Source organism: Rhagoletis pomonella, unplaced genomic scaffold (genome assembly GCF_013731165.1).
Source record: "Rhagoletis pomonella isolate Grant_MI unplaced genomic scaffold, Rhpom_1.0 Rhpom_scaffold_03580, whole genome shotgun sequence".
Taxonomy (NCBI): Eukaryota; Metazoa; Arthropoda; class Insecta; order Diptera; family Tephritidae; genus Rhagoletis; species Rhagoletis pomonella.
The window spans coordinates 8,617-20,992 of NW_023462132.1; the positions used below are offsets into that span (position 1 = coordinate 8,617).

Here is a 12,376-nt window from a genome sequence, read left to right on the forward strand (position 1 = left end):
ATGAGGTAAGAATGAGCCTCGCCCAAAAAAGTAAACGCCTTTGAGTGATTTAGAAGATTTGTATATGTATGTATGTATTTAAATTTAGTTTGATAATAATCATGTATGTATGTACTGCTTACCACAATGTGTTATTACACTCACTTAAAATGTAATTCATTAATTAAAAATATTTACTTAAAATTATAGTTTAATTACAGTGAAGTGTACAGTTTAGGAGTGAAGTAGAGTTTAATTGTAAAAATTAGATTCATTAATCGTAAAATATGGAAACATGGGAAATTTTAAGTTAGTAGATAATTAACAAACTACGTTAAAAACTACACGAATAGCATATATTTTTATCATCAGATTGATTACACATATCACTACATATTATAATATATTTAAGTGAATATGCAGGTTAAATAAGGGCTTGTTCGATTTGCAATCACAACCGCAGGGTTGCGCGAAGTAATTAAAGTATCACGTCCGGTGAGAATTTCTAGCCACGTTTTTTCAGTTGAGCGGTTGCAACAGTGTTACAAACTAATGCCGCTTTTATTATGCGCCTCGAACAGGCTCTCTTAATTATTTAGAACTAATCATAGCGATTATGATTGTAATACTCTTAAATGTGTTTTTTTTTTTTGTTAACCAAATGTAAGCACCGTTACAAACGGCGAGCGAATTTTTCCTGATAGGTCCATTATAATTTTTTGTTTTTTGTTTGCTTCATAAAATAATAAACAACGAAGACTTTTGTGTCTACAATTTCCACTAGTGGTAAGTACAAAGATTGTAGTTGGTATTTATTCCTTTTCACTACGTATCTGCATGATTTTCTTCTTCACCAACGTGCGCACTTGCTGCGCGGTCGTCTGTTGTGTTTGCTGCTGTTGTTGTTGCTGTTGCTGCAGCTGCTGCTGCTGCTGCTGCTGGCCGCCACCACCACCTGACGTGGCAACGGTTTGCGTTATGGTCATCACCTCGCCCTGCGATGCTCCTGAAGAACTGACAATGCTGGATGAGGCTACATTTTGCTGTTGTTGCTGTATGTTTTGTTGCTGCACAACCGCTACCAAATTACCGCCGGCTGTTTGTAGCCGCACTGGACTGGCATTTTGCCTTTGGCCCTGCTGTGCTGCCACTTGTTGTTGTATGAGATGAATTGCTTGTTGGGTCTGCGATTGATTGCCGCTGTTGGTGCCCACTTTAATAGTGCCGGCAATGTTCTGGCCGCCAGTGACGTGTGCGCGCAGATTACCAGCAGCGAGTGCTTGTGCAGAGGCGGCGGAGACAACCTACATGGGAATAAAATTTGAAGATGTTAAAGTTGATGACTTTGTTGTTTTTATTTTTTATTTTTTATAATTTAAGTTGGTGAATTTTTTGTGATTTCTATTTTTACATAACTTTTTTTGTTATGCTTATATTTTTATAAATGTTATTATATTATTTATATTTTTTGATATTTCTTATTTTTCATACATAATTCTCTTTTATTGTTTTTGTTTATTTTTTATAATTTTTAATATTATTATCAGTTTTGGTTTTATTTTTTAGTATGTATTATTTTTTCAATTTCTTATTGTTTTTATTAGGTTTTATATTTTCTGAATTGTCTAATAAATACTACTTTCTGTAATTTTTTATATTTACGACATTTTTCACTTTTATTTTTTCTTTTATATTTTTTGCTTTGTCGTTTTTTATTTTCTCATTTCGTTTATTTTGTTATTTAAATTAAAATTTTTATTTTATTTTTTCAGATTTTAAAGTTTTTCCTTTTTATAATTATTATTTTTATATCTAATTTTTATTCATTTTTTTAATTTCTTTTCATGTTTTTTTTTTTGTAAATACTATTTTTTCATATTATAATTTCCTTTTTTTTTGTTTTCCATTTCCTTTTTTTGTTTTTTCTTATTTTTATAACATTTATTATAATTTCCCCTTTTGCTGGGTTTTCCATTTTTTTATTTTTTCTTTGATTTCCATTTTATTTTTTGTTTCATTTGTTTTTTTATTTTTTATATTTCATTTTTATTTTTTCTTTGGATTTTTTATTCAATTTATTTTCTGTAAAAATTAGTTTGTTTTTGTATAGCAATTTCTCACATTTCTCCTCACCTGTATGGTTTGCCGCTGATTAGACTGCGATGCCACCGAAACGGGTATAACGCGTCCAACACTAGTCTTGCTCAGGACCAGCCCTGTGGCTGCCAACGATCCCTGCTGCCCCTGTCGCATCACCTGTTGTATTTGCTGCACAGTCACTGAACTGGGCAGCGATTTCGTGTTCTGTATGTGAACCAATTGCGTCTGCATGCTGCCGGCACCTTTAGGCTGTTGCACTACCGTCGCGCCGGAAGGTGACTGTCCCACCGAAGTGGTCACCGGCTGGCCAGTCTGCGCGGCCGTCGCTATCTGCGTCATACGATTGATTTTGCGCGGCATATTCAACGGCTGCATGTGCAACTGTCGCATCTGCGCCTGATTTGCCATGGAGGTGGTCACCTTTATCTGACCGCCGGGCTTGATGTGCGTAAGCGCCATATTCACAGTGCTTTGTTGGCCACCACCAGTTGAGACAGTTACACTGCCGCCACCCCCACCGCTGGTCTGCTGCACAACACCGGCGCCGGAGGACGTCTTCACAAGTGTGGCTATTTGTTGCGCAGTCACCTGTTGCACTTGCTGCTGTTGTGACTGTAATTGTTGCTGACCGCCTCCGACAGCGCTTTGTGCCTGCTGCTGCTGCAGCTGTACAGTGCCTTGCGCCGAAGTGGCCGTCGTATTGAATATCTGGCCTTGCTGTAGCACCTGCGCTTTCTGGTGAGCGCCAATCACCTGTCGCTTAACTAGCACCATGTCGTCGCCCACTTGACGCGCTATAGTTTGTTTGCCGCCAACTTGCTTAATGAATTGCGTGCGGCCCTGATGCGCCACCTGCACTGTGGCCACGGAGGTTGCAACGCCGCCACTTGACGCCGCCGCTGTCATATTGGCTGACGATACAGTGGCGACAGCTACTTTTTGACCTTGCACCTGCATTGTGGCTTGTCCACCAGCGGTCTGCACTAGACTGCCTTGTATAATGGTGCCAGCGGCGTTCACCAGCGCTGTTTGCCCACTGGCCGTTTGTACGAGTGTTTGGCTGCCGCCCTGGGCTGGCGTGGCTTGCAGCACCTTCAGTTGCTGACGCTGGCGATAGAGTTGTATGTGCGCAGGCTGATTGCCGCCGACGTTGCCTGCAATCTTGGCGCTCTGTTGCAAGGTACTCACCGGCACCTTTGTGACCTGCTGCGAAGTGCCTGGCATTGATGCCAATCGAAGCTGTGCCGCTTGGAATTGTGCAGCCGCCACGCTCTGTCCCAAATTGGACATGGAAACAATAGTAGGACTGGGGTTGCCGCTGCGCTGCTGGAGTACGACATCCTGTAGTGTGCCAGCGGTTGCTGCTACAATGCGTTGTGCACGTAGCGCCGATGTATTCAATGTCGTCACAGTGGCGCTGGGCTGCAAATTGGCCGACGTGGTCAGCACAGTGCCCACAGTGGCAAGCTGCGATACGGACACGACTTGCGGCAGTGACTGCGAAGGTATAGTCTGCACGATGCTGCCACCGCTCTGCGACCCGGTGGACACTATAGTCTGGGGTGAAATTGAAACGATTTGCGCGGTGGATGACTGCGCGTGTTGCTGCGCCGATTGCACATTGGATGGTAACGTTTGCACCGGAGTGGTCAGCACCACCGAGACGGAGGAGGGGGTGCCCACAGTACCTTGTTGTTGCAATTGTACATGTTGCGCACCCGCGGCTGCTGCCTGTTGCGTCAGTTGCTGCATTTGTCCGGCTGTGAGTAAACCCGACTGCGGCGCCACTATGGCCTTTACAATCTGCGTATTGCCCATACCCGCGCGCAAAATTTGCTGCTGCGTTTGGGGGGTCGTGGTGCCGGCTGACTGCTGCATAGAACCAGCGTGCTGTAGCACAATCGCTGTTGCAGTTTGTTGCTGCGTAACACCCTGCACATTACTGCTGGGTATATGCTGGATTTGTAGCTGTTGCGCATGTAAAGCGCTGGCTTGTTGTACCGCTGTTGCGCCTGTGGAGACATTCTGCTGCTGTTGCTGCTGCACAACCATTTCCTGTATTTGCACCTGGGACACAGTGGCGGCTGTCTGCTGTTGTGTCTGTTGCTGCTGCTGCACTGGCACCACCTGCGCCGGCACTGGTGGCGGTGGCGGTGGGCATTGACTACGCTGTTTCTCCCGAATCTTATTCGCCTTCATGGCAGCAATATTCAATGGCGAGATGGGTTGATCGTAGTTGACTATGCCGAACTCTTGCAGCACCTCCATGTGTTTGGGATTCATGAGGCTCGGCGTATTGAAGTGACGCTTCGGTGGTGGCGCCTTCTTTAGATACGCCGCCTTGATGCAATCGAAGCGCGAGCGCATTAGCTTTGTGAAGGTGGTGTTGTTGTCGTTCGCATACATGAGCGTAGTGCGTAGATAACGCAGTGGCCCCTTAAGGTACTCCGACTTCAGCATCGCTTTCATTTTCTTCTGCTTTTTTGGGCTCTCCACAAATTTGCCCTCTTCGCGTGGCTGTATTACCATTTCATAGCGCCAACGGCATTGTTTAGGAGAACGGTAGGTTTTCGATTGGAAATTCACAATTTCCGAAACCAAGTCCCAATTGGGTGTATGACCCGGTGAGAGCACCATCAAATTGCATGGCAATCCCTGTAGATTGACCAAGACGTGCAAAATCACGATGTCTTCGAAAATAGTCCACTCAGCCATGCCTTCTGGCTCCACCAGCTGCTTTTGTGGCGTTTGCGGTTTCAATCCGGGTATTTGCACGTTCGGCTTGAAAACGCCACGATAACGCTGATTCTTCAGATCACGACGAATGCGTGCTATCGCCGCCGATGGACGATCGAAGAGTGAACGAGGCGCAACATAGTTATCCTCACGGCGCATTTTCAACGGACGCCGACTACCATCCAGCGGGAAACCGGCATCGCCACGCGAACGCTTGTAGTCTTTCTTGATGTAGACGGGCGGCAGTTCCGCATCTGGTATGGGAGTCATCTCGTACATAAATGTCAGCGAGTAGTCGATGTAGATATCGTTGTCATCTTGCGGCGGTGTGGGTGGGCACCACATCTATGGGGAATTCAAGTAAAGCGAGAATCGTTTAGTGATAAATCCAGACGGTAAGTGCATGGGTAAAAATAATATACATATGTTTATTAATTCAAATAATTACATTCTTAAATATACTTTAATTCATTCAATCGATGGTACAAATTTTCCCAAAAACCCAAGAATGATTTTTCAACTGCTTTCTTAATGGAGAGGTCAAAATAAAGATACAAAGGTTTTTCTAATTTTAAATGTTACTCTTTTTACAATTCTTAGTAGTCTGAAAAAGGTTTCATGGAAAGACAAATTGTAAGTTACAAGAAAATGATAGTAAAAGCTATGGATGCCCTTTTCTATGGGATTCTTTAAAGAATGAACTCGAATTAACGTTTTGATTAGTTGCTTGTTATAATGTACATATATGCAAAAAGCACAAAGTAAATTTTGGAAATCTCGTATTTACTTTACGATTTATGGGACATGAGTACTTAAAAAAACTTCGAAAATACCTATTAACTCCTCGCTGGAATAAAGAAATAGTGTAAATGCCATATAAACTATTATTCGATAATCGTACCATTGATTAGACAATGCTTTAATCTATTAGAAAAATCGTTAGTTTTCTTAAATATCTTTTTCGATCACGAACTTATTCGCGAAATGTTTGAGGACTAATATATGTACATACATACGACCACATCATCGAATTTCGTCCTGCAAACTTTATTAACTTGAAAAGATAAAATTTATTAAAAGCGTGTTTTCAATGCCTATTCGTCCTTGTAAACAAAAACACATTATTGTGTTTTTAAATTCAACAGAATTTTCTCTTTAATTTGGTACCCATAATGTTATTCTACATTGCACTGATTTTATTAAATAATTTTTTGAATAAATCATATCATATATAGAATTTCAAGACCTTTGAAAAAAAATCCTGACGTCAGAGTGAAAAACTAAAAACGCAGTCTTACTGTATTTGGCCCATAGTTTCATTCGTGTGTTCTGATTTTTTTTTGTTTTTGTGGCACAGTCTTATTCATAGTTTTGAAATATATTTCATGAAAGCAAAAAATAAAAATAGTTGGCATCACTTTCTTTTTTAAACACCTAGGATATCACTGACCATTATAAAGGACCCTGAATGATGAAGATGATACTAAATGCCTTTCGCCATAAACGGCGCCAATTTTCTGGGTTATGAAGCCTCTAGCAGTACAAGATTAATTGTTGCCTTTCACGAAGTTCTTTAAATAAATCTTCAACTAAACGCTTAAATTTTATTTCTTAATTTTAGAAGTATTTCTTTACTGCATACACCCGAATTTCGGGGATTGCTACTAGTTTTAATAAATTGTCAGTTTAATTTCTTATAAAATTTATGTTCACGTTTTTGCATCTTAACACCGAAAATTTGGGTTAGAGAATCAATGCAACCGAGACGTCTGCTTTTTAAATAATTTTTGTAAAATAAATCGGCCAAGTACATATCGTCCCCGCATGCCAGAAACGTAAAATAATGTGAATATGTAAAAATTAAAATTTTGGGAAATCAAGTTTGAATTTTTTACGAGAGTTAACTCTGCATTCATGTAATTGACATTGTGAAATATGACGATTTTTTCCCCGTAATAACGATTTTTTATTTTAGTTTTTCCACTGCATTACAAATGTGTGTATGTAAAAAATTTGTTACGTGAAAACGTAATTCAATATAAAACCATGCATTTATCTAGTTTTGTTCTACAACAGTGCTTTTAGTTATATTATTTTTGTTCTAGAATTATAACCAAATCGATAATTTGCACTGCTGACACTGATTTGAAAAATTTAGAAAAGTAGGAGAGGGAATTTTTCAGTCTAAATTAGCTATCAGTTAATAAATGCTAATATTAAACTAAGGGTGGTCTTCACATCCATTTTGGTAGTTTTGGTAAATTGCTGGTTGACACCCGGTAATTTTATCAACTGTGAACGTCCTTTTCAGTTTTCCTTTGTTAGCCTGGTAAACTAAGTTTATCAACAGCGGATTCGTAGCTTTTTCCCTAAAAAAAAATTGCCTCGGCAGCGGGCGGATTTAAAATTGAATAAATATCGAACAGCTGATTGCACTTTACCAACTACCAGAAAAATTATCAAGCTTCCTTCACGATAATTCGGCAACGGGTACACCGATAATAAAATAATTCTACACAAATAAAATGCATTGGAAAAAATTACCGAACACCGAGTATCAAGCGCGATGTGAAGACCCCTACTTTAAAACTGGATCAAAATCTTCAAAACTTCAAACCAGTAGAACAAGCAGTTGTGTTTTAAATTGTAATTTTAAATTGTCGTTAACAATTGGAAATCCACTTTTATTAAACCATATGCAATGTGGGTTCCATTTGGTTTTGTGATGTGTGGTCATATTTATTGGGCCGAATGTGTAAAACCTCAAATAAATTTAAGTTAAATTTATGCGATTTAAAGAAAACGCAATTGCTTAGTTTTTATGCATACGACGACTCATTGTATGTAATTCCTTTGTATTTTTTATCTTGTTACAAAAATACAATAAACAAAAATTTTACGATAATTTTGGCCGAAATGACGATTTTTTTGGGTAAAGTGACGATTTTCCAGCGAACGCATTCGGCAGCGCTGCATAGGACATCCAAAGGTTAATCAAGTCAACACAGTAACTCAAAATTGATAAATCTGCACATTCATGCTTCTGGCATAACATAAGGGCGACGATTGCTTTACATTTATAATTTTTTTTTTATACGCCTGTCCTACATATCTTCGTACTAAGAAGGTATTAGTTATATTTCGACACCTGAGAGGAAGATCGACCTATCTCGGTAGCCAATTCGAAAACGCCCTATATTAGAATTTGATTGAAAAACACCCTATCCCAGAATTTGGTTTCAGAAGGCCCTATTTCAGATTTCGGTTCAAAACCGCCCTATCTCAAATAAAAATGTGTTGAAAATGTGCTGAGATAGGGCGTTTTTGAACCGAATTCTTAGAGAGGGTGTTATTGAAAAGTTTTCTGAAATAGGGCGTTTTCGAACTGGCTGCCGAGATACGTCGATCTTCCACCCACTTCCTCTATTTGCATGAAAAAAAGTCAACAAATTTAAGTTTAGTACTCCATACTACTTACTACACTATATTTATATTTGGGTATTAGTTAAGATTGTCTTTTCAAATGGAACCATTTAGTTTACACATATGTATTAATAAGGATTAATCAATTAACTACATTAAGATTTTGAAATACAATTTTCGGTGAATTTTTTTTATGTCAATCCCGTTGATTTTTTTAAATTATGATTTTTTTGGTTGGTGACGGATTTTTGCACTTTTTTCCATATAAGCATGAATTTCTTATGAAATAAAATAACAAAAAAAAATTCAAAATATTAACGTCAGCTTTTGTAAATTGCACTTGTTATATAAAAAAAAAAATTGAACAAAACTGCATACTACAAAATTTTCTAACAATTCTGAATAAAAAGTTGAATTTTTTTTTGAATTTTTGTGAACTTTATATAAAGGGTGAAACTTGGATTAATATGTATATTATAGGATGAACTATATTTTCATAAATAATTAATGTAAAAAAAAGTTTCATAAAAATAAGTGTGAGCATTATATTAGAACAAAGTGTACACTTTCATTTGTCGCCTAGTGATCGCTATAAGAGGCAGCTCGCTGGGCGGATGATCTGGTACTAATTGCAGTAGGAAAACACATTCAACTACTAAAGGGTGAACACACCAAAACTGCGACACTTTGGGAAACTTATAACTCACCTAAAAAGGTTTCAATATTTTGAAACTCAAATGCCATGAGGAGTAGACCATGACCTTAGTTTCACGTAGGAGAAATTTCATTTGAATTTGATTTCTAGTTAAGTTAAAAATGGCAACCGAGTTAGAAACGAGACAAATTATTTTGCACGAGTTTATAAATCGAGCCGTAACCAACCGCCAAAATAACGTAAGCGACATTTTTTTCAAAATTTTCTTTTTGATGCAGAAATGCATCTAGATGCTCTAGGAATATTTCTGCATCAAAAAGAAAATTTTGAAAAAAATGTCGCTTACGTTATTTTGGCGGTTAGGGCTCGAAATAATCCGGCCTTAAGTGCGCGTAAAATTGCTAAAAATCTAAAACTGCAACATTCGTCAGTTTGCAGGGTTTTGAATCGGTACAAGGAAGGTCTGGCAGTTACCAGAAAACCTGGAAGCGGGGGTGATCATGGTCAAAGTGATAAAAACAGTGCTCGGAAGCTCCTCAGTGCGTTTTCGCGAGATCCGAAGATTTCGTCGCGTTTTTTTGCAAAATCTGTTCGTAAATCGCAGTTTTCGTACAAAAGGTAAAGCGGAAAGCTCCATTGAGAAGTTTTAAAGCTCAAGAAGTTCCACAGCCGGAAAATGTATGAATCCCAAATTACAATATACAAATGCATTGTTATGGACGACGAAACCTACTGCTTTCAAAATTTCAAATATATTGCTGGTCAAGATTTTTATACTGCTGCAAGTCGTCAAGATGCCCCTGAAAGCTGTAAGCTGAAAACGAAGTCCAAATTTCCAAAAAAAAACATACATGGTTTGGCAAGCTATTTGTTCCTGTGGCCGTAAGAGCAGCCCTTATTTCACATTCGGGACAATGAACGCTAAAGTTTATCGGGATGAGTGCCTCAAAAAGCGACGTTTGCCACTTATCAACAGACATGGTACTAGACCACTGTTCCGGCCGGACCTGGCAAGCTGCCACTATGCCAAGGACACATTGCAATGGTATAATGCAAACATCAATTTTGTACCTTGCGCCTGCATTGGGTGGCCAATAGCCTAGAACTACGTCCTATTGAGTGATATTGGTCAATCGTGAAAGGGATATTGAAGAAGACGGGTGAAACTGTAAGAAATATCGTAGAATTCAAAACAAGTGGTTGTAGGCGTCGCGTAAAGCCCATGATGCACTCGTGCAGAAGATGATGGCACGTGTGCGACGATCACTTGCATATGGAGCAATTTAATAACTAATATTTTAACATTTTAATTATACATATATAAACTTCAAAGTATTATACTAAAAAAAAAAAAATATTTCAAAGCCTTCTAGTTTCTTTCTAGTAGTAATTTTTAAGTGTCGCAGTTTTGGTATGTTCACCCTTTAAGTGAAGTAATAAAGAACACCTTAGCTGCTATGCGAGGTTGGTCAAAGGAGCGCAGATTGAACGCCGCACATAGGGGTGGTAAGAACGATTTAGGCGGCCATAAACCAATTTGACAAAATTTTGAAGGAAACTTAAAAAATTAGTCACATTCGATAGCGAACATTCCAAACAACATTTCCCAGTCCACCTCACTTTCCTAACTTGGACAGCGAACGCTCACCGTTGACCGGAAACAGAATATTCTAACGCTGCATATAAATACATTTTCGCTCTCCAAAAAGATCGTGACGGTTTCAAGTTAATATTTTGATTTCTGCATTGTATTCTTAAAAAGTAGGGATGGAGAACCGCATACAGAAGGTAATAGTGCATTTAAGTGTTCAATTTTTTTAACCATTTTATTAAGCAAAAGTTCAATTTAAATGTAACGAAAATACGGGTTTTCCACGAGTATTTTTTTTTTTAATTGTTGTTGAATATTAAGGAATTTGTTGTATCCCCGGGCGAGATCGCGTTATAAGTCCTTGTTCAATTGAAAGCTTAGAAATTTGGCAAACGTAGTGTGAAAAGATTGCCCGCAGAAAATGGCAGATAAGTGGTATTTCTTTACTTAGAAAATGTATTAAAGAAAGATCTAAAAAAGCAACTAGTATATAGTAACACTACTTTAGATCTATTTTAACACTAAAATTAAACTTTTTAGATGCATTTAAAGTCGCTGAACCGCTGTTGCTAGAAATCTGCGGAAATGTAAGGCGAACCCAACTATGTTATGTATTTCGGAATAAACATTTGTTTTCCTTTACATTGGGTGTTATATTAAAATAAATAAAAAATATCACATCCCTATATACATACTTTTCCGCCACTGTATGTACATAATCTATCTAAATTTTTCAAAATGTATTTGAGTTTTATATATAAATTAAAATTAATCTACATAAATACTAAGTTCATAGATATAAACAGTAATATTCGACTTACCGGCATTTGTTCCATGGTATTGTCCGATATCCAAATCTGTAGTGTTTCAATGACGCAAGAAAACGTACGCACGAACACATGAACAAATGTGGCACCCCAAAGTGGAATCAAAATATATTTTTGGAGCAAAATATTTCAAATTTTTTTTGCAATCAATCAGCATAACGGTAGGTCACAGAAGTGTCAGTGCAGTGCAGAAGAGCGGGAAACAGAAGACGTCGTCAGTCAAGGAACGAATAGAAGCGTACGAAAGAAAAGAATAAAAAAGTATATATCGATGAAATATTACTTTCTTCAATTTTAAAATCTGTTTTGGTGTTGTTTTCTTTAAAAGCTATTTGTTTTCTTAATTTTTCCTTTAGCAGAGCAGAAGAGTTGACTATTAGAACGCACAGCATTGAAGTAGTGGCGGAACTCCTATCTACTTTACTTTGCACCGTTGCAATTTTTTTAATTTTTGATTTTTAATTTTTTTTCTTTTTTTTAGCAATTATTAGTGAACACAATAAACAGTTGCGTGCAATTTATAGTTAACAATTTTGTTTGTGCTTTGCAAATTTTCGATTGCAGGCAATTTTTTCGCATTTATCGGTTATTATTTTCTAATTTTTTAGTTGGTTTTGCGAAAATCTAAGAAAACATTTAAATAAAAATCTGTGGCCGTTTGGAAATGGCAACGAAGTTTTTTTTAGCTGTTTTTGTTTTTGCATAGTGGGAAAAGAGGTGCATACATACGCACGCAAGTATCGACTGCTACTGAACTTTTTGTGATGAAAATGTTTTCAAAATGTGTGTAGTTATTCTTAATCTTGGCTTCTTATTTTTACTTTTTTAATTTTTTACATTATACTTATATTTTCTTATTTTTTATAATTTTTCCGTTTCTTTAAAAGTTTTCTGCATTTAATTTAGTTTTATGAATTTTATTTGTTTTATACATTTTTATTATTTTATATACTTTTATTATTTTTATATTATAATTTTATATTTTTTTATTATTTTATATATTTTTATTATTTTATAAATTTTTATTATTTTATATATTTTTATTATTTTATATATTTTTATTAT

General features: G+C 37.3%; 1 protein-coding gene across 1 annotated transcript; it reads right to left on the minus strand.

Annotated features, from left to right (window-relative positions):
• Nucleotides 1-45: 45 nt before the first annotated feature.
• Nucleotides 46-12,148, minus strand: LOC118754234 (helicase domino-like). The gene is made up of 3 exons (XM_036489097.1): nt 11,306-12,148; nt 2,113-5,160; nt 46-1,283 (listed from the first exon to the last, which is right to left on the minus strand). Exons 1-3 carry the CDS (start codon nt 11,318-11,320, stop codon nt 792-794), a joined length of 3,555 nt encoding a protein of 1,184 aa, XP_036344990.1. The 5' UTR covers nt 11,321-12,148; the 3' UTR covers nt 46-791.
• Between the last annotated feature and the right edge of the window lie 228 nt (nt 12,149-12,376).

Excerpts from the sequence above, each read along its gene's own strand:
- LOC118754234 (XM_036489097.1), bottom strand. Across the intron at positions 1,284-2,112 it reads ATCAGCGGCAAACCATACAG|GTTGTCTCCGCCGCCTCTGC; the intron begins GTGAGGAGAAAT and ends ATTCCCATGTAG.